Source organism: Sceloporus occidentalis, unplaced genomic scaffold, assembly GCF_023333645.1.
Source record: "Sceloporus occidentalis isolate IW3139 unplaced genomic scaffold, rSceOcc1.0.p SCAF_56, whole genome shotgun sequence".
Classification (NCBI taxonomy): domain Eukaryota; kingdom Metazoa; phylum Chordata; class Lepidosauria; order Squamata; family Phrynosomatidae; genus Sceloporus; species Sceloporus occidentalis.
Window position 1 is genome coordinate 5,713,573 of NW_028317036.1, and position 21,150 is coordinate 5,734,722.

The 21,150-nt window shown below is 38.9% G+C and overlaps 1 protein-coding gene across 1 annotated transcript in view; it reads right to left on the reverse strand.

Annotated features, from left to right (window-relative positions):
- Positions 1–4,283: 4,283 nt before the first annotated feature.
- The window catches only part of LOC149287864 (band 4.1-like protein 3), a 57,219-nt gene continuing 40,352 nt past the window's right edge, over positions 4,284–21,150 (reverse strand). Inside the window, exons 12-24 of the mRNA XM_089492453.1 lie at positions 18,319–18,882; positions 16,013–16,066; positions 14,917–14,952; positions 14,693–14,758; positions 13,973–14,164; positions 13,108–13,182; positions 11,462–12,181; positions 9,584–9,706; positions 8,191–8,514; positions 6,688–6,816; positions 5,183–5,281; positions 4,720–4,800; positions 4,284–4,394 (exon numbers count right to left, since the gene is read on the reverse strand). Coding sequence (XP_089348579.1) covers positions 4,284–4,394; positions 4,720–4,800; positions 5,183–5,281; positions 6,688–6,816; positions 8,191–8,514; positions 9,584–9,706; positions 11,462–12,181; positions 13,108–13,182; positions 13,973–14,164; positions 14,693–14,758; positions 14,917–14,952; positions 16,013–16,066; positions 18,319–18,882 — 2,574 coding nt within the window. The remainder of the gene's footprint in view (positions 4,395–4,719; positions 4,801–5,182; positions 5,282–6,687; positions 6,817–8,190; positions 8,515–9,583; positions 9,707–11,461; positions 12,182–13,107; positions 13,183–13,972; positions 14,165–14,692; positions 14,759–14,916; positions 14,953–16,012; positions 16,067–18,318; positions 18,883–21,150) is intronic.

A 21,150-nucleotide genomic window follows, 5' to 3' on the forward strand; every position in this document is an offset into this window, starting at 1 on the left:
CTCCGTTATCGAAAACACTGGGCACCATGTTTATGGGCAAATACACTTTTGGGCCAGGCTGGAATGAGCTGGGTTTTATGCAGGGGAGGGGACCCTTCGTTTCCGTCCTATAATGTTGGTGGCCCAAATATATTTGCTGCTTAAATGTTAAATGCGTTGTTAATGTCATTTTGATGCCACCTTTTAGTGGGGAAAAAATGTCTCATGCCAAACTTACTTGTACCTTATAGAGGGGTCTTCATTATCGATACAGTATCAATATTTCTGAGATGATTTTCATATAGAAATATGGTGTATTCTGGTGAAATTCACATTGATATTATGTGACGTATCACTTACACATAAACAGTTTTATTTTCCTTCGTAGTTGGTTTTTATTAATGTATTTTAATTAGGTTAATAAACTAAATGCATGATTTCATCCTTTGAGTGAAAGTGTAATCTCTGTATCCTCAAACCTGTTAACCTCTGCCTGCCCACATGGGTGTGAGCATTCGTGGGTTAAAACACTGTCCGAATTAGAACATATCATTAGGCCCATCTAGCCGGCCCATACATGTAGAGACTCAGACCTTACTCAGCTCATGTCCTAGATTCAGTATAGCCCTATGCATATGCAATACCCTCTCCCACTTCTGCTGGAAGGCTGTTCTATTTATCTGTCCTCTCATTAAAATAAACTGTTCATTTAATAGTGTGTGTGCACATTGCATTCTATTAATAGTAGGATGATTTCCAAAGAAGCACACATTTCTGCCCTTTCAAGGTTGTTTTTTTTGACTACAAGACTTACCAAAACATATATCAGACCCAGCGTCTCAGTCTATATCTCAGTTCTTGAAGGCTTAATGTGGCCTTCTTTATATAAAACTTCCTCCTCATTCCTTGTGTAACCAACCTTAAACAGGAACAACATCTCAGAACGTATGTGCATTCTGGGGAGGGATAGTTGGGCATCCTTTCTGTCACTTGTAGAATTCTCTTAGAATTCAGTTTATCATTTACATTACATTTAAGCAGGAGACGCCATAGTGCCAATTACAATAGGGGACAGCGTGGCAATCAACACACGTTAAAACATACAGAGGCAGAAGAAGAGCGCCCTGCTCTTGCAAGCTTACGATCTATTGGACGGAGGAGGAGGGAAATAAGGAGGACTGCTTGGGTGAGGATGAGTTGTAGCGAGAGCCACATGGAAAATTCTTTTGAGATCCTGCACGCGGGGATAACGGATGGGTTCTTCATGATACCCGACGTTCCAGTTAGTTGCACATAACGAGTTGTGGCGCCTTTTATATTCTTCCATTGCTGCTCACATCATTCAAAGCCCAAAATATAAGGTCAAACTACTGTAAGTGTAGGTCTGAGGTGTCAGCGTTCCATTCCCAGTTCAATCATTTACATTTCTGTACTGAGGAGTTTAGATGTTTTTGTGTCATTTATGCTCTAGCTTTGCCTTCATCTTAGTCCCAAGGCTAACAGAGTACCCACTGGCTCAACCTCTGGGGAAAAGGCTCTGTTTCCGGTGAGGAGTTCTAGCTTAGTAGCCATGTGCTAACGTTGGGTCTAGACCTTAACTACTACTGCTGCTGTAGATGTGGAATCCTAAATCTTGAGTGACTGCACCGAGGGAACCACTGTATAATTTCACAAAACTTTATCATCATACATCATGTTTGCACATGAACTGAGCTATTTATTCAATGCAATGGATATATACATTTTAAGAAATATATTTGTATTGGACAATTTGCAGAAGGGTTGTGGTTCCTGCTCCCCAACTTCACCATTTATTATGACTGGGCCAACACTGGCAAGCGGTTTTAAGTTCTTGATTTCACTATAGCTTAAGACGGTCAACCAAGCTCTTTCTACAGCGGAAGCTCACTGAGATGGGTCTTCATAAGGCTTACGAAGACGAATCTCAGTGAGCTTCTGCTGTAGAAAGAGCTTGGTTGACCTTCGTAAGGTATAGTGAAATCAAGGACTTGAAACCACAACTCCCCCTTAACTGTATTAGCCCCAATTTTTTTTATTTTATTTCTTATTAGTTTATATTGTACCAGTTGAAATTACGATAAAATGCTGAGGCAGTACAATGTGTCGTACAGCATTTATTGGCAAAAAAAGAAAAGGAAAAAAAACTACGTGGGTCCAGAAAATTCAACGATTATAAAAACAAAATACAATTTGAATTCAGTTTGATTAAATTGCTGCAAAACAAATGACAATGCTGTTTCAATATATATATATTTTATTATTTAATTTCATGATTTGCTTGGATAGGAAACCATGGCTGGTGCAAATTAGAAAAGCGGATTATTGTGGGGGGTTTTTTTTTTTTTTCCAACAAGGACAATACATTTTAATGCATTTATCACATTTGTTTTTAATTTCACTATGCAGAAACAAACATTCACCATGTGTTGTGATGCAACTGACGATGTGATGAAAAAGATGCCCAGGATGTGAATTATTAGCAGAACTTGGGACAATATATATTTATATATGTATATACTGGAATTTTGTACAGGTTAAGGCTTGGCTCTCAACTAGGAAAGAGATGTAGAGCAGATTCTGAAATGAAACATTTAGGCTCAAAAGGAAAAAACTATTAACCAGACTATGCTAAAGTAACTATGATGAGAATTGTTAAACTATAGGAACACGAGTGCTCTTTCCAAAAAGACATATATAATGTAACACATCTAATTTTTGTATATGCTAACTTCACGTCGGCTGGATCCAGTTCAACAATGCTAACAAAAACAAACAAAATATTGATTCCAAGTTAAAATACTAAAGTAATTACCACCTCGTGTTATTAAATCGGATGTACAAACTGCACTTTATCAGCATTTAAATAGTTTCACAAGACTTAAGGAGTCATCCTTTTTTATTTTTTTATTTTCTCGGGTAATGATAATAAAACCAGATAAAACGATACAATATTCAAGTGGTTCACTGAGTAAAGCGAGTTCTTGGCACATATAAGGTATGGTAAAACATACATGGTACCCATAAAGCATCTGGGCATTTTAGGGTATTCTTCAATTTGTTTGCGTTTTCTTTTTGTAAACAAAGGCTTGTCACCAAACGAAATGGCGTTCTGTTGAGAATTTAAGGATAAAGGCATGGACTGTTTAAGCTCTACAATAGGTTGACTGCTTATAGTATTGTCATGTGTGAACGTGCAGGTATAGCTGGAAACTTAGACAAGGAAAATAAGAATGCTGCCTTGTTTTTAAAGTTGCTTCATGCAATACTGATTTAATTATGCTGAATTGCATTGCTTTCAATGGGAAAACATGTCGGTCGGTCTCTTTATAAATGATCAAGCTAAATCCTTCTGGACTGGAATTTCCCAAGGACAGAAGTCAGCCAAGTTGGGTCTGTCATTCCGCATAGGCTTTCATATTCCTCTTTACATGACAGCTAATTTCCAAGCTTAGTTATTCTTGCTGTAAAAAATGACAAACGACATCCATGGTTAGAAACCGAGCGGACTCATTTAATCCGCCAACGAGGAGAGTAGACGACTTCACTGAAATCACAAATTGCTTATTTTTCAGGGTGTAGCGCTGTTAGCAGGGATGCACACACAAGCCAGATATATATATATATATATACTAAAAGCAAACAACTTCATTAGTTTCACGCTGTAACAAAGAAGCTGAATAGGCAGCCATTAAGAGGTCATTCTGCACCCAAAACACAACGCAAGCGATAAAAAGAGACACTTATGTCCGTGTAAAACTGATGCAATGGAAAATAGTATGATGACACTAAAGCCACTGACCAATCACTGTTTTAAGAGCCACGTGTGATGAGATGTTGGACGCAGACTGAATTAGAAGCAAAGTTATGATGGGATACAAAACCATGACAAACACTGGTTAAAGGGGCAGTTCATTCCAAAATGTCCTCATTTATTAAATAGCAATTTGATTAAAAACATTGATTCCCCCCCCCCCGAAGGTAATGCCCCTTTAAGGTGAATGAAGGAGAAGTGTTGACACCAGCCACTGAACCCTTACTTTGAGTGGTAGTGGTGCATTAGAATGTATACATGCACTGAAATGTAAGATATAAGGTTCAAAGCTTGACAGCCTTCCATGCAGATTGCCAGGATTGGAATATGTTAGAGTTAAAATTTCATTGGCTCATGCAAAACAGAGAACAGAAATTCAGGGAGTATATCGTAAGCAAGGGGAGGATGCCTTTTTTTGCACATGCTAGCCTGCGGGTTGCTCATGAAAGTCAGCTCTTATTCTTACCTGTGGTCAGTCCTCCCCATCTTCAGGTGTGATTTCTGTTTCTTTATGTACCACTACTTTGGTCACTGACATGTCAGGGTGCTGCTCTTTGGCCTCTTTAATTGCCTGAGCCAGCGCCTAACGCAAGGAAATCACAAGGGGGCGAAAACAAAGAGGAGGTGGAACATGCATGATCAGTGGCAGGAGAGAGTTACACAATTTACAAATGAGGAAAGACAATTAAACACAAATCATTTAGAAAATCATACCAATTACAGGTGTTTGACAGGTTGGATGCTTAACCCATTCAAAGTGACATTTATGTGAGCGTTCACATGTGTGTCTGGTACACATTTATATTTTGGAGGAATTGGCTGGTTTTAGAGGCAATAGTCAGATATGAACCTGTTAAGTCATACTTTGTTACTGCAAATTCTACCTGGCTCCTAAGTAAATAGTTTACCTGATCGTGGTCAATGTCTGCATCCCCTGTAATCACTATTCGCTTTTCGATTCTGGTTTCAGAAATGCCCCCTTTCACAGTCTACAGGAAAAAACAAACAAAACACAAACGGAATAAGAACCAACTTTGATCATTAGGTAATGGTTACATCTTCCCATGCCTATTGTTTACGGGGTTAGCAAAATCAACAATTAGTACGCTGGTTGAACATGACTAAAAGGACAGCTTTTACATTTATATATGTACATTTTAGAGTTTACAACTCGGAACCCTTTTTATGCAAAGAAAACCAAATAATTAGATTTTATTCTTTCCCCCCCAATCCATGCCTTGTGCAGTTATTAACTTCCTGAGCTCATGTTCTCATGTCACTAAATCAAAGAGAATATCTCTAAAAATAATATTCATGGTTTAGCACAATTATTATAGAACATACAATGCATACAACATCACAAACACTTACCTTGGTGATATGTGTGGTAGTCGTGGTGCCAAGAGTTTCTGACGTAATGGTCTGAGCACTCATTAATACGCCGGGATCTGTGTCTACACGGGAGCCCATCTACAAATAAAACAAAAATGAAATGTTAAAATTGGACAACCTTCTAAATCCCGCAATTTGTTTTCTGAATGGTATTCGCTGGGTATGACTTTAGTCTTGCTTTGTTTTGTGTATTTATTGGTCGTTATTATTCTAGTAGCAACCCGGGAATGTGAATGTGTCTTTTATGCTTTAGAGGTTGTGTGCTCCCTTATTTTGTATATATTTTTTGCGCACTGTGTATTTGTAGGTTCTGACCAAACCTTAGGGCTGAGCAGCCCCTCCTGCCACACAGGAGCCTCATTAATGGTGTCCAGAGGAGGCTTTAAATTGCGTCTTTTTTTGGGTAAAAAATGCAAAGCTGTCCTACTGATTCATCTCCTTGGTAAGCAATATAGCCATAAAAAATTAGGACTCGTCACGCCAAACTCGAGGTAAGCAATATATGGCTGCACAGTGTGACGGAACCCGCAATATTTATGCCTTAGATAGGTGGGGTTTTTTGTGATGGTATATGTTTTGTGTATAGAAAATATGTACACTCGTTTGATCCGGGCCCTCCTCACCTGTTGTTCCTGTAAGTCAAAATGTTATGTTATGTATTACTTATTATGTCCTACGGAATATGACGGAGCTATATAAAACAAAAAATAATAATAGGCATTGAAGACATTCTTGTGCGTGACCATGAGGTGGCAGTGTCCCCCCCACATTACAAAAACTTATCTTTTTGATTATCTTGGGAATCTATGGGAAAAGAAAACTGTACACACATTCTTCACCATATAGTATATATAGTTTGTCATGGCAATCTAAATTCAACTCAAGATCAACCCAACTGACGCATTGTCTTGCTACAGAAATCCAAATCATGTGTTGATAAGATTTTATGGTCATTTAAACGTTTATACAAATTCTGAGCATAGACTTTGACTTGCTAAGTAGCATCATGCCATAATTCTACAAGTTACCCATTTAAACGGTTTATACCCACGTGAAGACTTTTGTGACAGCGGTAGTTAATTAAACCACACTATATCACCCAAGAAAGATATCACAAGGCCTGACAACTGTTACCAACCCTGGCAAGAGAGCTCTTTGCGATCGTGGTGTGATACCTGGGTAGAGTTTAACACTGGGTCATCCTTTCCCTTATTTCCAGCCATATTCCCAAAAACACAGGGTGTAGATCAATTTTAAGGTTTTATTCTTTCTCGACTGGAAACCTCTTTTTATACCAACTGTATCATTTAAAATAATTTGAGTTGCCTTTTTTCTTTGGCATAATTCCACGTGATGCAGTAAAAAACACAATACGCATCCTCGCCTATTTTTGCTCTGCATTCCATACAGCATTTTATTAGCACCTTTTTTTTTCACTGAGATACATATTAAAGGATTGTACTAGTTGTTACTTTCTTGCCTACCTCAGATGATTCGTAGGTTATGGTTTTTGTTTCTGTGTGTACTACAGGAACGTCCTTGGTGGAGGTATCTGGCTTCTCTCCTTCTGAGATGGTACCAAAGGTGATGATCTCTGTTTTCACAACAGGTGACTGTGTTTAAAACAAACGACAAAACTTAAGATGTGACCCTAACGAGATATCGAAATGAGAAAATGGGGTTCGTAAAAGCCAATTTCCTGCGTTATTAAAAATGTAATTTTATATGAAATCAAGTTAAGCACAACATAGTGTAGGCCATGCCTAACCACACCACTTTTGCACAAACAGAATCCAGTTACGTTTATGAGCCAATGAATGCAACTTTCACAGCTGAGCTGCCATTAAAACTTTAGAAAATGAAGCAAAACCATTGCCAAGACAAAGCCTTGAAGGTGCATTCACTTTTTAGCTTGTAAAAATATCATTCAATATTTATCATCTGTCATCTGTGCGCATGCTAGATTTTTATTTGAATGTTCTACGGTAATTTTTTTTTTGGCATTTAATGGCTTTAATGTAGTGGCAGTTTCTGGGTTGAGTTAGGCTTCAAAGGAAAATTTTCAGGAAAATACAGTTGCCAGTTCTTACCCCAAATACATATCAAGCAGTGTCACGTTTAGCTATCTGATAGTATGAACACTGATGAACTTAATGGACTTTAAACATTTGCAGATAGGGGATGTGATAAAATCCGTATGTACAATGCGAAGGGCTATCAGTGCTGATGCGCTTGATTTAAACCAAGGAAACAGACAAGACTAAGCATGGCCATGAAGCAGATTTTGGATCAGATTGCAGAGTGATTTGAATGTGTTAGGAACGCTAAACACATAAATCTGATTGGGCACACTAGTTGACTTGGGTTTCACGTTAAAGTGGATCCACCTTCTAAACAGCGGGCATACCGAAGAGGAGAAACAAACTGCAATCTTATACCCAACAGTATGCTTGAACAAAATGGGTGTTATGTAAGTAAAGCACTTCTAGTGTCAAATAGTAAAAATCGAGGGACATTCATGTGCTTGCTATGGAGGCTACACTACATTTAGCACTTTACTCAGGGGCTGGCCATCATATTTAACCTCCAATGTTCTTCTGAAGCCCAAGGCTCTGCAAAGCACTGACACAGGAATTACAGTGAATTAACATATTATTGACTGCACAATGACAGCACTTTAAAGGGACAGTCAACCCATTAAAAAAAAATATTTTTCTAAAAATCTCTTTCTATAAACATTCTAACCTAACAGGTTCCTGCGTTAGACCACAAGCATGGAGGAAAAGCACTAGGGATGTGTGTTTGCATACATCCATGTCTGTACACGTACGAGCCTGTGATACCAAGAGGCTTGTGATGAAAAGTTGTGCAGATGCAACACATACAGGGCTGGTGAACCAAACTTACTTTGCTTCACATTTCCTTGGAAAAAAAAAAACCATTTGGGCATGACTGCCTCTTTAAGGCTCACAGTGTTAACCAGTTACCTCGGTGAGAGGCTTGCCATCCAATGTCTCTGAATCATGAATCTCTGCGCCATGCTCCTCCTCTTGCACGTAACAAACAGAAGCATCAACAGCCATATCTTCATTAGCCTTTGTTGTCAGCGCAGAACACCCATCCCCGTCTAAGCTAGAAGCAATAACCGACACTGCCTGAGCCGCGGCCAGCTCAGTTGCGTCCCTGCTTGCATGCATACTGCCCACTTGATTCTCCTCAACATGGACCATGCCCCGCACAACCTTCTCTGTCGTTTTCTGTTCTGCGTGCTCTTGGACACTGGTTGACCACTCTGTTTTTGTCTCCATTTTCTGTAAGGAAAAACACAGCGTTATTAAATCTCTGTGATTGAGGATCCAGTCTACACATTAGTTATAAGTAAATATAACTTAAACAATCCCAACAATAACAAATGACTAAGATGACTTTTATGGCCAATTATTTTTGAAATATGGCCTTTTTTTTTAATTCTATACTTTAGTCCATACATTTTTGTGCTATAAAACTTTGTTAGGAATATTAAGTACTCTGGAGTCCAGCAATATTCTCCACCTATCACCACGTATCAGACGAAATACATTTTTATGGTCTCTCGGACATAAAATGCGATTAAAAAAACGAATAATTTAGATAAAGGATTACATGTGATAGAGGTTTTGACCCTTTACTGAAATTAGCGAAATCCATGGCTTTGGCTGGCGATGGCCTTCATTCCTGGTTTCATGGCTATCAGTCACCCATGGCCGCTGTGACCTTGTATGAGTGAAAGCTTTGGATTCTGCATGAAGCACTTTACAGCTGACAGCTCTTATACAAACGACTAAGGAGCTAAATGTTAATGTCATATTATAAGGTAATTAAGCATTATCCCGCACACAAGCGACCATGAAACGTGTCACCGTACTTTATGTCCCCGATAGCCTACAGTGGTTTAAAAATGAGAGATCCACATTTGCACATAACGTATACTTGATTTAAGTTCAGTAGCTAAGGCATTCAGCTGTTTGGTCAAATGATAAATAATCTATATTCTTCTATAATCATTTCATTAGACCTTAATTAGACCATAGCAAAAGAACCTACCTCTGTTTCAAATTTAAATAGGTTATTTTTCTTCTCTCTCCCCTATATTTTATTTTAAATTAGGACTCATTAAAATCAAATACTTCGCATGGAAATAACCAGAAGCTGCATGATTTATGCAGTCATTAAATATACTTTGAAGTAATTATCTCTAGAAATATTCACATCCACGCAGAGCTTCCTGCATCACATTGCTTTGCACTGCATGGCCTCTTTAGTACATCTCTTAAAACAGCCCAGAAAATGCCATAAAACCACTAAGGTCGCCATAAAGAGATGAATAATATCAACAGCCACCTGAGCCCAGGTTTGGGAAGTTGTAGAAACCTCTCCTATGAACTCAGATGGCTTTCTGGTAGAGTCTAATAAACTGTAGATATCAGAACCTTCCATGTTTGTTTCACCAGTGGATTGTTTGGTCTAAACAGACAAAGAAATGAGATGTAAGAAAACAGACAATAAAGGATTAAGAAACAAGCGAGAGGGTGAAACATAAGGGAGTAAGAGGATAAGGATATGGAAGTATACATTTAGGGAGTTAAGGAGGACTTAGAAGGAGAACTGGTGCGACACAGATAAAGACAAGACACAGAGAATATAGCACAATACGTGTTTTGATGTTAGTTGAAGTACGGTACAGAATATGAAAACGGTAAGGAAAGAAAATAAACAGGGCAGACAGGGAAAGTAAAATCAGCATACATCTGTTATGCCTGTAAGAAAAGCCATAAAGCAGAGGGCCCTATTCAACAACCTAAAAGAAGCGTAGGATCTTCAACACACGTGAAAAACCCTACAGCATGGCTTATATTATATCTCCTGGGAAGACGGAACATGATTTTCATTTTTTTTTCATCCTATGTTCAGGAATTGGGGTTTTTGTATAATTTGCATCCAGGAGTTTGGAGGGTATAGCGTCTAACGGAGAAATTTGTATGCCAATATTTCCCACCATGACCTGTGGAAATCACTTCTTTGGTGTTCGAGAAATGTAATCTGGTCATAAACCAGCTATTCCGATGAATGCGAGAGCCACATTGTTTCGTCGTTTACTGTTGTAAGAGTGATAATAAAGAAAATACACGATAATGTGAAACAAAAACGCCAGGTGTTCAAAAATACTCATAGATTATATTTCAAAGGGGCAGTCATTTTTTTTTTACTTTTTTTGGCAAATACATCCCAGGGGCCATCAGCAAGCAGAGCCCTGATCAAAAGGCTGAGGCTACTGACTATTCACTTAATTTATATTCCCTGTCTTGCAACAAATGTGACTAAATGCTACATACGGTTGATTCATGGCCGGATTACATAGTTTCTGCATAAAATAGTTTCCACAGACACTAGACGAGAGTATATTGATCACTTTCACAGTGTCCACACTTTCTGTACCTATCACTCTTGTATTTGAATAGCAAGCTGATCGCAGCTTTGTAAAAGATACTCCATTATAGCCAACTCTGTTAAGGTGGATCACCCGATGGTAAAGCCAATCAACAGAACTAAAATAACTGAAAATCAGGGAAATCCCCATTTTCAAAATTCTGAAACTGACAATTGTACAGATTTTTTGGTTACACATATTTGCACCATTAGGGAAACTATATTCGGGGGTATTCTAGATTGTAAGCTAGCGAGCAGGGCGCTCTTAACCTAATGGATCGGTTTGTCTTAAAGATGTGTCTATTCTAGTCTTGTCTTGTCTTTCCTCTTGAATATATATAAGAAGCACTGTGTAAATTGTTGGTGCCATATAAAGAAAATAGATTAGTAATAAGTAATAATATTCCAAAAATGTTTCCTTTGTATAAGAAGGTGCAGAATCAACCAAAATGCAAAGTCATTTCGCAAAACTGATGGTTAGATTTTTTCACTGCATACGAATCAAGTTTTGTTGAATAGGGCCCATGATTGTTAGATCTGGGAGATTGCCGAGTGAAGCGCATATTAATCGATATTGCATATACCACTGTATTTCACTTAAAAAGCCTAAGAATATAATGCCCGCTGCGGCTGCATTGCTCATAATAAAATAAACAAAAATAAATAAATAGAGGTTGGCTGCCAACAAAAAGCCAAGCAGCAAGTGGAAGGGTACTGTGAAGCAAGGGATGTTTATAATTCATGCTTTTAAAATCTTTAACACAAGGGCAGAGAGTCATTGCCACTTGTTACCACCACTTTGGATGCAGCCGACTCAGTGACATAATGGGCAGTTGCGATGGTGAAGGGCTGGTCTCTTGTGTATCTCCACTCAGAAAGCTTCTTGTCCTTCCAAACAGGGACATCTGTTTTAATGATTTCATAATCGGAATATCCACCACCCTTCTCAAGTTTCACACTTTCAATAAACTTCATTTCCACGTCCATATCCTGGACTTTCTTCAGACTTTCTTCTATGGGACTAGCCAGCTGAGAGTCTGCCTCTTTGATGGTTGCCAGTGACTCTGACATTTTCCTTTTTATAGCTGGCCCTTCCGGTGTTTTCTTACTCTTTTCATCACTCACAGACTCTAGGATCTCATACTCTCCCGTAACTGGAATAATTTTCACAGTTTCAGAAATATCCTTTTCCAGTTTTTGAAGGACTTCAAATGACGAAGGCTGCAGCACCTTGTCCCCTTCTTTTGCTTTGCTCGTCATAGTTACAATTTTACCCGAAACCGCGTCATACGACTTTCCTAATGTATACATTTTCTGTTTGCTCTCCTCTTCTCTGGCTCTAATCTCCATTTTCAAGGCTTCCAGAGTCTGGCTGCCAATAGGACTGGTTTTATATGTTCCAGCTGGGGTCTCCCCGCTCACAGTTGTCACCTTGTAAGTCACAATGCTTTTTGATTCACCATCAACTACCTTAATGGGTACTTTGTCTATAATAACCCAATCCTCTGTGCCCTATATGTGAGATATAAAAGCTAAGTTAGAATACCTATTTGCTATGGCTATACAGGATCACTACAAAACACATCCCTGATCTACGTTTGTCATTAATATTGTGCATTCAGTGTGACTGTATTTATTACATTGTTATGCTTTAGTTACAGTGTATGTCAGAGATGTGAATCCAAGCCTGTGTTCAGGGCTTTGCTAAACTATGAGCTAATCCGCTTTTATTTGCTTTTTTTTTGCTAGGATTTCTGGAATTCTGACAATTTATCAAATTCACTTAATAAATGGAAAACTTGTTTTACATGTGCACTGGAAGAACTGATCTAGATTAAAGGAATAAAAAATAACCTCAGGGGATGTTGGGATAGTTTTCTGCATAGTGATTTGATGAGAAGTAGCCACAGGGCTAGTGGCTCTTGCTTCCCGAAGCTTCTTCACTATGTCCCCTGGCTAGTGGAAGAAAAGCCAACAAGAATCAGAAGAATTGTACTTGAATTCAAAACACAACAATGGATTCAGTGCAGTTCGCTGCACCCCTATCGCCATCTTTCAAGAGTAAACACCACATGAGTAATAAACCTAGCATATGAATGAATAATGATATGCAAGAATGAACACAGAGCATTCTGGAGAATGCAACACAGATGCACTCCTGAATTCATTCTGTATAAACCTTTCATCATACTGAACTACAGAAATGCACGTTCCATCATTTACTTACCCACTAACATTACTATTGCAAACTTACAGCATTAATACTCTTAAGAGTATTAATAAGTCTAGACCTGATAAATAGTAAACATATATAAACATGAAAAGTTTTATGCCGTTTAACCCCTTAGCTCTCACACTGCAAATGGCCTCATATAGGAGAAACAACAATTCAGAACTCTTTAATAAATCATTGTATTGCAAATGGAGCCATTATTTACCTGAGACTCTAGCATTGAATAGCTAGTCATTTCCAAACTGGCCAACTTTTCAGATTTCTCCTTGTCATCTTTGATCTATAGAACAAATAATAGTTGGGGGGAAAAATAAAACCAAGCTTGTTTTTATATGGTATTAATAAAATTGTTCATGTACAATCTTTGCTTTCAAGACTCAAAAAAAACAAACTGTTTTTCTCAGTTATTTGTGCTAGAAGTTTAGCTTTGAAGTCTCTCTTCATGATAGATAAGGAGACAAAACAGCACAGTGCTATACACTTCCAATTACCTGCTTCCCTGCACATCCCTGCAGTGTTTTCACATGGCTAACACATGTATATATTGCTTACTATTCCTTTTTTAGGTTGGCTAACCCCGCTGTCAAATATGATACCGTTGGCTATTTTGCCACTCACATGCCATACTTTTGTAACTCTTCATAAACTTTGTAACCTGTTATAATCCTTGTCAGCCTTGTTCTTGAGATTGGCTGTCACTACTGGCATTGATTTCAACAAGGGCATGGCAGCACATGTGCAGGAAGGATGGTATAATTCAGTGCCTCAGCATGCTTCACATTTTATTAGATATAAATAAGAGGAGGAGGAACGAGAGAAAAAAGTCTAAATTTCTACCTAGTGAAATAATGTATGCATGGTTTTCAATTGGACCCCTATGTCAAATCAATTACTACTGGGGCTTGAATGTATACTTCACGTAAAATGTAATAACCAACAAATGGGCATACAACAGTACTTTGGCATTATATTTGTAAATAATACAATTTATGCACATGAATATGTTTGTTGTTTTCTTAGACTATAAGCAATACATGATGTTTACTCAAAGAGATACATCGGGAACGTACTTCTTCAGGCACAAGTGGTTCGATCATTGGCGCGTCTTCTTGCCTCGCAGCGAGTCTCACAGGAGAAGAAGAAAGCCTTTTTTCCCATTCACTGCCAACGGTGGTATCTGCTGCTGTTTCCAAAAATGTCCTTTTCAGCTCGCTTATGTTAGTTTGGTGTTTCATCAACTCCTCTTGTTTCCGGTCAAACTCCTATACGGAAAGAACGATCGAACCACCTATTGATTAATCAGATTTTTCTTTCCACATCCCTTTGTTGCCAGAAAAGCAAGCACTGATGGAAATTAAGATGTTTCAGTTGCTTGCCATTCCAGCAAAAACAGGGAGAAGTATCTGAAAACACATAGGTTAGTACAAAGAACACCAGATAATACTAGGTTGTCTCTTTTTTTATTCCTTTTTCTTCCAACCATTAACAACATTTGGGTGAAAACGTGAAGCTTTGGGGAAAATTAGAATAAAACGTGATGTGTGAGGGTGTACAGTGCATACGAATAAAGCTATATAAAGCTACATCTGCTGATGTAAAGTAAAGCAATATGTCAAACCAATAAACATAATACACCTAGAAAAAAACAAAGCATTTGTTTCTACTTAAGACAAATAAAACAACACAAAAAAACAACAAAAAGCCCACTCGATTAACTAGGAGGTGGGGATACTTAGTCCATGCTAAAACCCAACACACAAGGACATGCAGTGGTATGTACCAATACCAACCTCTAACATAAGATTACTATGTTTGACATATACATTTTCACCCTGTATTCGCTTAATGAGACTATTCTGAAAAAAGTGAGAAGAAGCAACAGTAAGATACACACAGAATGTCGGAGAATGCAACTGATGATATTTGCAATGATTTGTTTGCAGCAAGCTGACAAGGAACACGGGAAATTATTAAAAATGACAGTAAATCTGCATTTAGTACTAATTGGCTGTACCTGAGTTTTCACATCTGTATCTTCTTCTTGATCCGACTGGCAGCAAAGAAAGGTGAAAAGTTGTTTTTTTTAAATTATTTATTATAATATTTTGGCACACCTAAATGGCTGGGTAGATGAGCCACGGCACCGGGACAAGCAGAACAAGACAACATTCACCAAGTTTTAGACCTCAGCTCCATAGTAAAGAAATACAGTGAATATGAAATCTCTCATCAAGGTTACTCTGCAGAATGATGGAGGGATGACAAATACTGTTCTGGCAGATAGATAACCATTAACCTTAGGTATGTGTGTACTGCTGAGCAATTCTTTTGGCTCACAAAGAACGAACTTGGCTTCATCTTCTAGCTTTTACGTTAAAAATTATTTTTGGTAAGCCCTGAGTCACTCTGTTGCTATTCAAGTGATACGTAGGCGGAAAATGACTTAAAACTGAAGAAGAATCAGTCACCATTAACCAGGCTCTGAAAAATGATACTTTAATGCTGGAGACTTAAAAGAAGATGTTATATTGAAGAGGGTTAAATATGAAATGTTGTACATGCTGTGGTATTCTGATTATTGATTTTTTTTTCTATGCGTGAAAAATATTTTGTTAAAAAACGCGTCTAGCTAAAATGCGATGTTTTAAGATATCAACGTAACTGCTCCTCTATATTAACAAGTGTTAGAGGACCACAGATGATTTCAAAGGACAGTAGTGGGGACGTCTACATATTTTATTCAGTAAAAAGAGTCCTAATTATTCAGTTATAATTTAAAGCAATGAGTAGGTGTCTTCCTTCTTAAAACGTACAGCGTCCTATGCACTAACATCCCAGAATGCTATAGCGAGGCTGGATTCCGTTGGAGACCTCCATCATGGAAATCCTGTTCCAAAGTGTTTCTTTGCCTTCTTGACTATTAATATAGTATACGTAATTTCATACGGCCTGCTCTAATTTTAAATCTCTTTGTTCAATATGTTTGTTGGCCCTTCCTGCGAGTGGAGACATGAATGTACAATATCACACACACACACCATGGACACAACTACACAGATTATCGCTCTAATGGCCCTACTGTTTGGTGTTAATGGCGTCGTTTTACACACCTCAGTAGCAGTGGTTTCACCGTCAGCAGCAGTATCCGTCTGTTCACTGTCAGTCTATTTTGTAATAAAAAGGTACAGGTTCCATAGCGCAAGCGGGAACAAAGAATAAACCCAAGTTGTCAAAACTTTGGACATAATTTGTCTCACAATCACAAGCCCTTGTAGATAACAATAGCAATGAAGAGCCAACGAAAAAAAGAAACAAGCAAAACAAACAGAACAGATTTTGAGGAATACTCAAGGCATACACATTCTGAACGAATAGCAAAAACTATAGAAGTCATTTCTATTATAAACTCTCCTAGGTAAAGACACGTATATACTTTACTAAGTATTTACTGTAAGAAGAAAAAAATGTATCCCCCCTGTGATTTATCTACTCTTAGACCATTTTATACTTTAATTTTGGTGTAAAAAAATGTTCGGATTGAACTACTAAAACAATGGTCTGACTTTCAGCTCCTCATTTGAATTTTTTTTTTTTTTTTTGCGTGTCGATATTTTTTGCCCGATTTGTCTGCATTTCGATCACAAAGTAAGTGAATTGCGAACAAGTGAATTCTCCATAGACTTTAATATTAAAGTGAGTTATTGTTTTCAAATACAGAATTGCATGTGTTGAAGGAGAAGTTAAACCTCACATTTTCTCCTGTTAATTCTACGCCTTGAAATCTGTTGGGACTCTAGCGCAGTGCAGCATATATTTTTCAGCCTAAAATAACAAAATATCTTTTCAATATCTTTTTTGGGGACGCAAGTCAAGGAACCTGTAAAACATGTGACTATTCGTAGGTCGCTAGGTGGGCTACTGTATTGGGGGTTTGTTGTACTCTAAGGCTGATTGATAAATTTAATAAGATGTTACTGCATTGATAATTACAATTAATCAGCGTAATATAGCGCTCAAATATCCAACAGTAATCTATGAAGGTGATCTCAAGGTTAAGTAAATGTAATGGTAAACACTTTTCTTCACTGCTATATCTGATTATGATAAGCAAGTTGCATTTAATTGTAATTTTTATGGGACTTCTCCTTAAAACGGTACTAAAAAAATCTTTCAACTGCTCAGTGGGTGTCCAATTTGAATCAGTAATTATTATTAGGCATAACTGTTTCATGAATTAGCATGGTTCATGTATACTGTAAGAAATATGTCCCTGTTAGTCTTCTACATATTATGCCTCGGTTATTGCACAGACAATGATTCTGACCAACTACATCTTTAATGAGTATAGCCCATGTAACGCAGACACGTCAGACACGGTAATGCACATGCATCATGTAGTCAGAAGACGATGGATAAAAAGGATCAGGCACAAAGTCTCTGTGAAAAGTTCAAGTAAGAAGTGATATTGTGCTAACAAAGGAGGCAAGCTGGGAAAGGGATGCCATTTTGAACTTTTAGGGGACAATGTGAGCGCCAGCTAGGGCTGCCATATCAGCCATTTTTCCATAACGCATCTACTTCTTACATGGTGCTGACCAATATCTTTCTTGCGTTACAAGGGATGTAAATACTTGGTTAAGTATGTGGTAAGCAGCATAAAAGAATTAGATGTGCCTTGATAAAGCACAGTGTACATGACAAACCTAGTGCTTTTAAAACCACTTAAATGACCATTATGGCCACTGAGCTGGACATGGCCATGTACTGGAAAATAAACCAGGGCACCACTCTGGACTTTGTTATTCATAAAAGTGAGTTCATAATATTGTTCTGATGCAGTCTCTGTAGAACTGAATGATTTTAACAAAGGGCAAAGTACAGTGTAGCCAGCTTATAAATCAAAAGTCCTTAATTGTCAACATTGCTACAAGCTAATCTTTGTCTTTGGTAGGAGTATCTAGATGTAAACTATATTTCTAATTTAATTTATAGGCTCTATGTTTTTAAGCAATAATGTGGAGTTGCTCTGTCAAAATATGATGTGACCTTAGGGCCATATGAACTTCATTGCCCAAAAAACTCCATGTTATCCTGCCCAAGGATCGCCATTTGACAGCCCCGCTGTACATTATATTCATGAAGCTGCAGGGGAACTGTATATGCATAGGAGAGATCAAACCTAGTTTCCCAGGGAAAGATTAAAAAATATTTTCTGAAATCAGATGGAAAAAAATTAATGCTGTGAATAGTGTTGTGCCTAACCCTTGTAGCCTAAGGACAAACTCTGAAATATTAGCAAGCAGACATTAATGAGGCTCTGAAAGTTGGACCAATATGGTTGCAATCTAGCAGCATTTAGGACTAAAGCGCTGAACACAGAAAAATAATAAAATGTGTTCTATGCCGAGGTACACACCTCATCATCTGAACTGTCACTCAGGTCATTGTCAAGTGAGGCACTCAAGGAGACCGCCTTGGGCTCCAGGTAGCAGAGGCACATAGCCAAAGGAAAAGAGAGCGTGAGGGCATATGGCACGGAGAAAGAGGCGGAAAGCAGAAAGAAAAAGATGAACAGGAAGCATGGCACGAGAGATGGGGATCGGATCGGAAGGTAATATTGCAAACTTTCAGGCAGGAAGTTGGTTTCAGACATGTTAGGAAAGGAAAGGTAGCCATCATCATCCAGAAGAGAAGGAAATGAATGTGGAAGATGCAAGGAGAAGGAGAACAGAGTGCCATCTTTGCTAGGCTGCTGCTTATAGCTTACAGCCACCTCTTGTTCATCTGGGTACAACACCCCTTTTTGTCCTGAGTCCCATTCGGACTCAGACGACATCTGAGTCGTGAGAGGGTATGGCTCACATCCTACTGATTTTTGAGCCTTCTCCTTACATCTCCTGCGCAACTCAGTTGACAATGTTGCGGGGCTGGAATGTGGGCATGGTGAGGAGTGAGATGACTCTGTATCAATACAAGATGGCTGAGGACAGCAAACAAAGTGTAAGATCAAAAGGACAAAAAGAAAACTGCAGTTAGTTAAATGAATTTCTGCATATAGCGAATATAAATAAAGCATAACAGTTCCGTAAATTCATTCATGGAGCATTTACCTCTTCTATATATCACGCAAAACTGGCAAGTCATTATTCAAGCAAAACATTCAATTTAGCAACGTGTTGCATTGGAATTCTGAACCTTTTACATATTTATGACATAATTGGATGTTTATGGAAAATAGAGATATGCTAAAGAAATAGTCCACATCGGTAAAATACTAGAAGGTCAAACATTTACAGCTGAACTAGTCTTTCCATAAACATGTAACGCAAACTGTGCCATAAACAGTACTTTGCAACTGTAAAGGAATGACTTCATTAGTAGCAATTTCAACGATAAGGCATACATTAGCTTATTTTAATTTTTTGCCTGTTTGGGACATATGTGACTTAACAAATTGCAACAAAGAAGTACAGCGACAGCTATACCTAAAATTAATTACAAACGGGTTATCGTCACATGCATATGTGAAGCTTGCTTTATAAAGTGCATTAAAACGTATGTGCATTTAGATTTCATTTGAAATTCATTCATCACAGGGCATCGACTACAGCTGCTGACGCAGGGTATTTTGCTAAATCTCCAGTATTAAATGTCGGTTTGTAGAAAGAAAGCCATATATTTAAGATATACATTTACATAACGACCACAACATTAATGATCTATTATAAAGTGCCGGAAGCCATGACTTCTTTTCCATCTCAGGTTTCCCTTGCGCAACATGTAATCTAAGAAAGATTGTATCACCACAAGAACCTATTAGGGCTGAAACAACTAATCGATAAAGCATTTGCTCTGAAAAAAACTCTTTTTATAATTGTTAAAAATCGATTCGACTAATCGATAATGAAAATCGTTGTCAACGATTTTAATTATCGATTAGTCAAATCGATTTTTAACGATTACAAAAAGAGTTTTTTTCAGAGCAAATGCTCTGAAAAACTCCTCTCTTTATATAATCCGACCTCAAACAGATCAGATTATAACACTAGAATCCAGATCCCCCGCAACGCTGCAGGGGACCTGGATTCCCCTCACTGTCGGCCAATGGGTGTCCGTGCGATACGCACAGACAACTTCCGTCTCTCCCCTCCACTTCCATACACCCCTCTGACTCCCCCCCCCCCATACACCGCTCGGCCTCTCTTCCGACTCCCTGGTATTTTGTGAACCTCCGTTGCTGACAGGCACTTTCACTGCAGCTTCATAGAAGCCTCAGCGGAAGTGAAGGTGAGTAACGGAGGCTGTTTGTACACATCGTGCAGACCCCCACCGGCTGACAGAGAATTGAGGTCTCCTGCAGAGGATTATCCTCTGTCAGCTGGTGGGGGTCTGCGCGATGCGCACAGACAGCCTCTGTTACTGCCCTTCACTTACGCTAAGGCTTCTATGAAGCTGCAGTGAAAGTGCCTGTCAGCAACGGAGGTTCACAAAACACCAGGGAGTCGGGAGAGAGGCAGGGTGGTGTATGGGAGGGGGGAGGAGTCAGAGGGGTGCATGGGAGCAACCCTCCCATACACCACTCTGGCTTCTCCCCCTCCCATACGCCACTCTGCCTCTCTACCCGGCTCCCTGATGTCTTGTGAACCTCCGTTGCTGACAGGAGGCAGAGTGGTGTATGGGAGGGGGGAGGAGGCAAATTGGTGTATGGGAGGGGGAGGAGGCAGAGTGGAGTATGGGAGGGGGAGGAGGCAGAGTGGAGTATGGGAGGGGGGAGGAGGCCGAGTGGTGTATGGGAGGGGGAGGAGGCCGAGTGGTGTATGGGTGAGTTATAGTGGTGTATGGGGGGGTATAATGAATTTCAGGGTAGCAGAGTGGTGTATGGGGGTGTAATGAATTTCAGAGAGGCAGAATGGCATATCTGGGGGAGTTACAGTGGTGTATAGGGGAGGTAGAGTGGTGTATGGGGGGTATAATGAAGTGGCATATTGGACGTTATAAGGCATATAGGTATTAGGCATATCAGGGGGGCATAAGACATATCTGGGGTAAAAGGTATATCAGGGGGCTCAGTTGCATATCACTGGCATATAAGGAGTATAAGGCATATCGGGGGCACAGTGGAATCTCTGGCATATAGGAGGTATAAGGCATATATGGGGGCAGAGTGGCAAGCTGGGGGTCAGATGTGCATAACTGGGGGCAGTTTGGTAAATAAAAGAAAATATAAACAAGGCTTCTTTCTCATAGT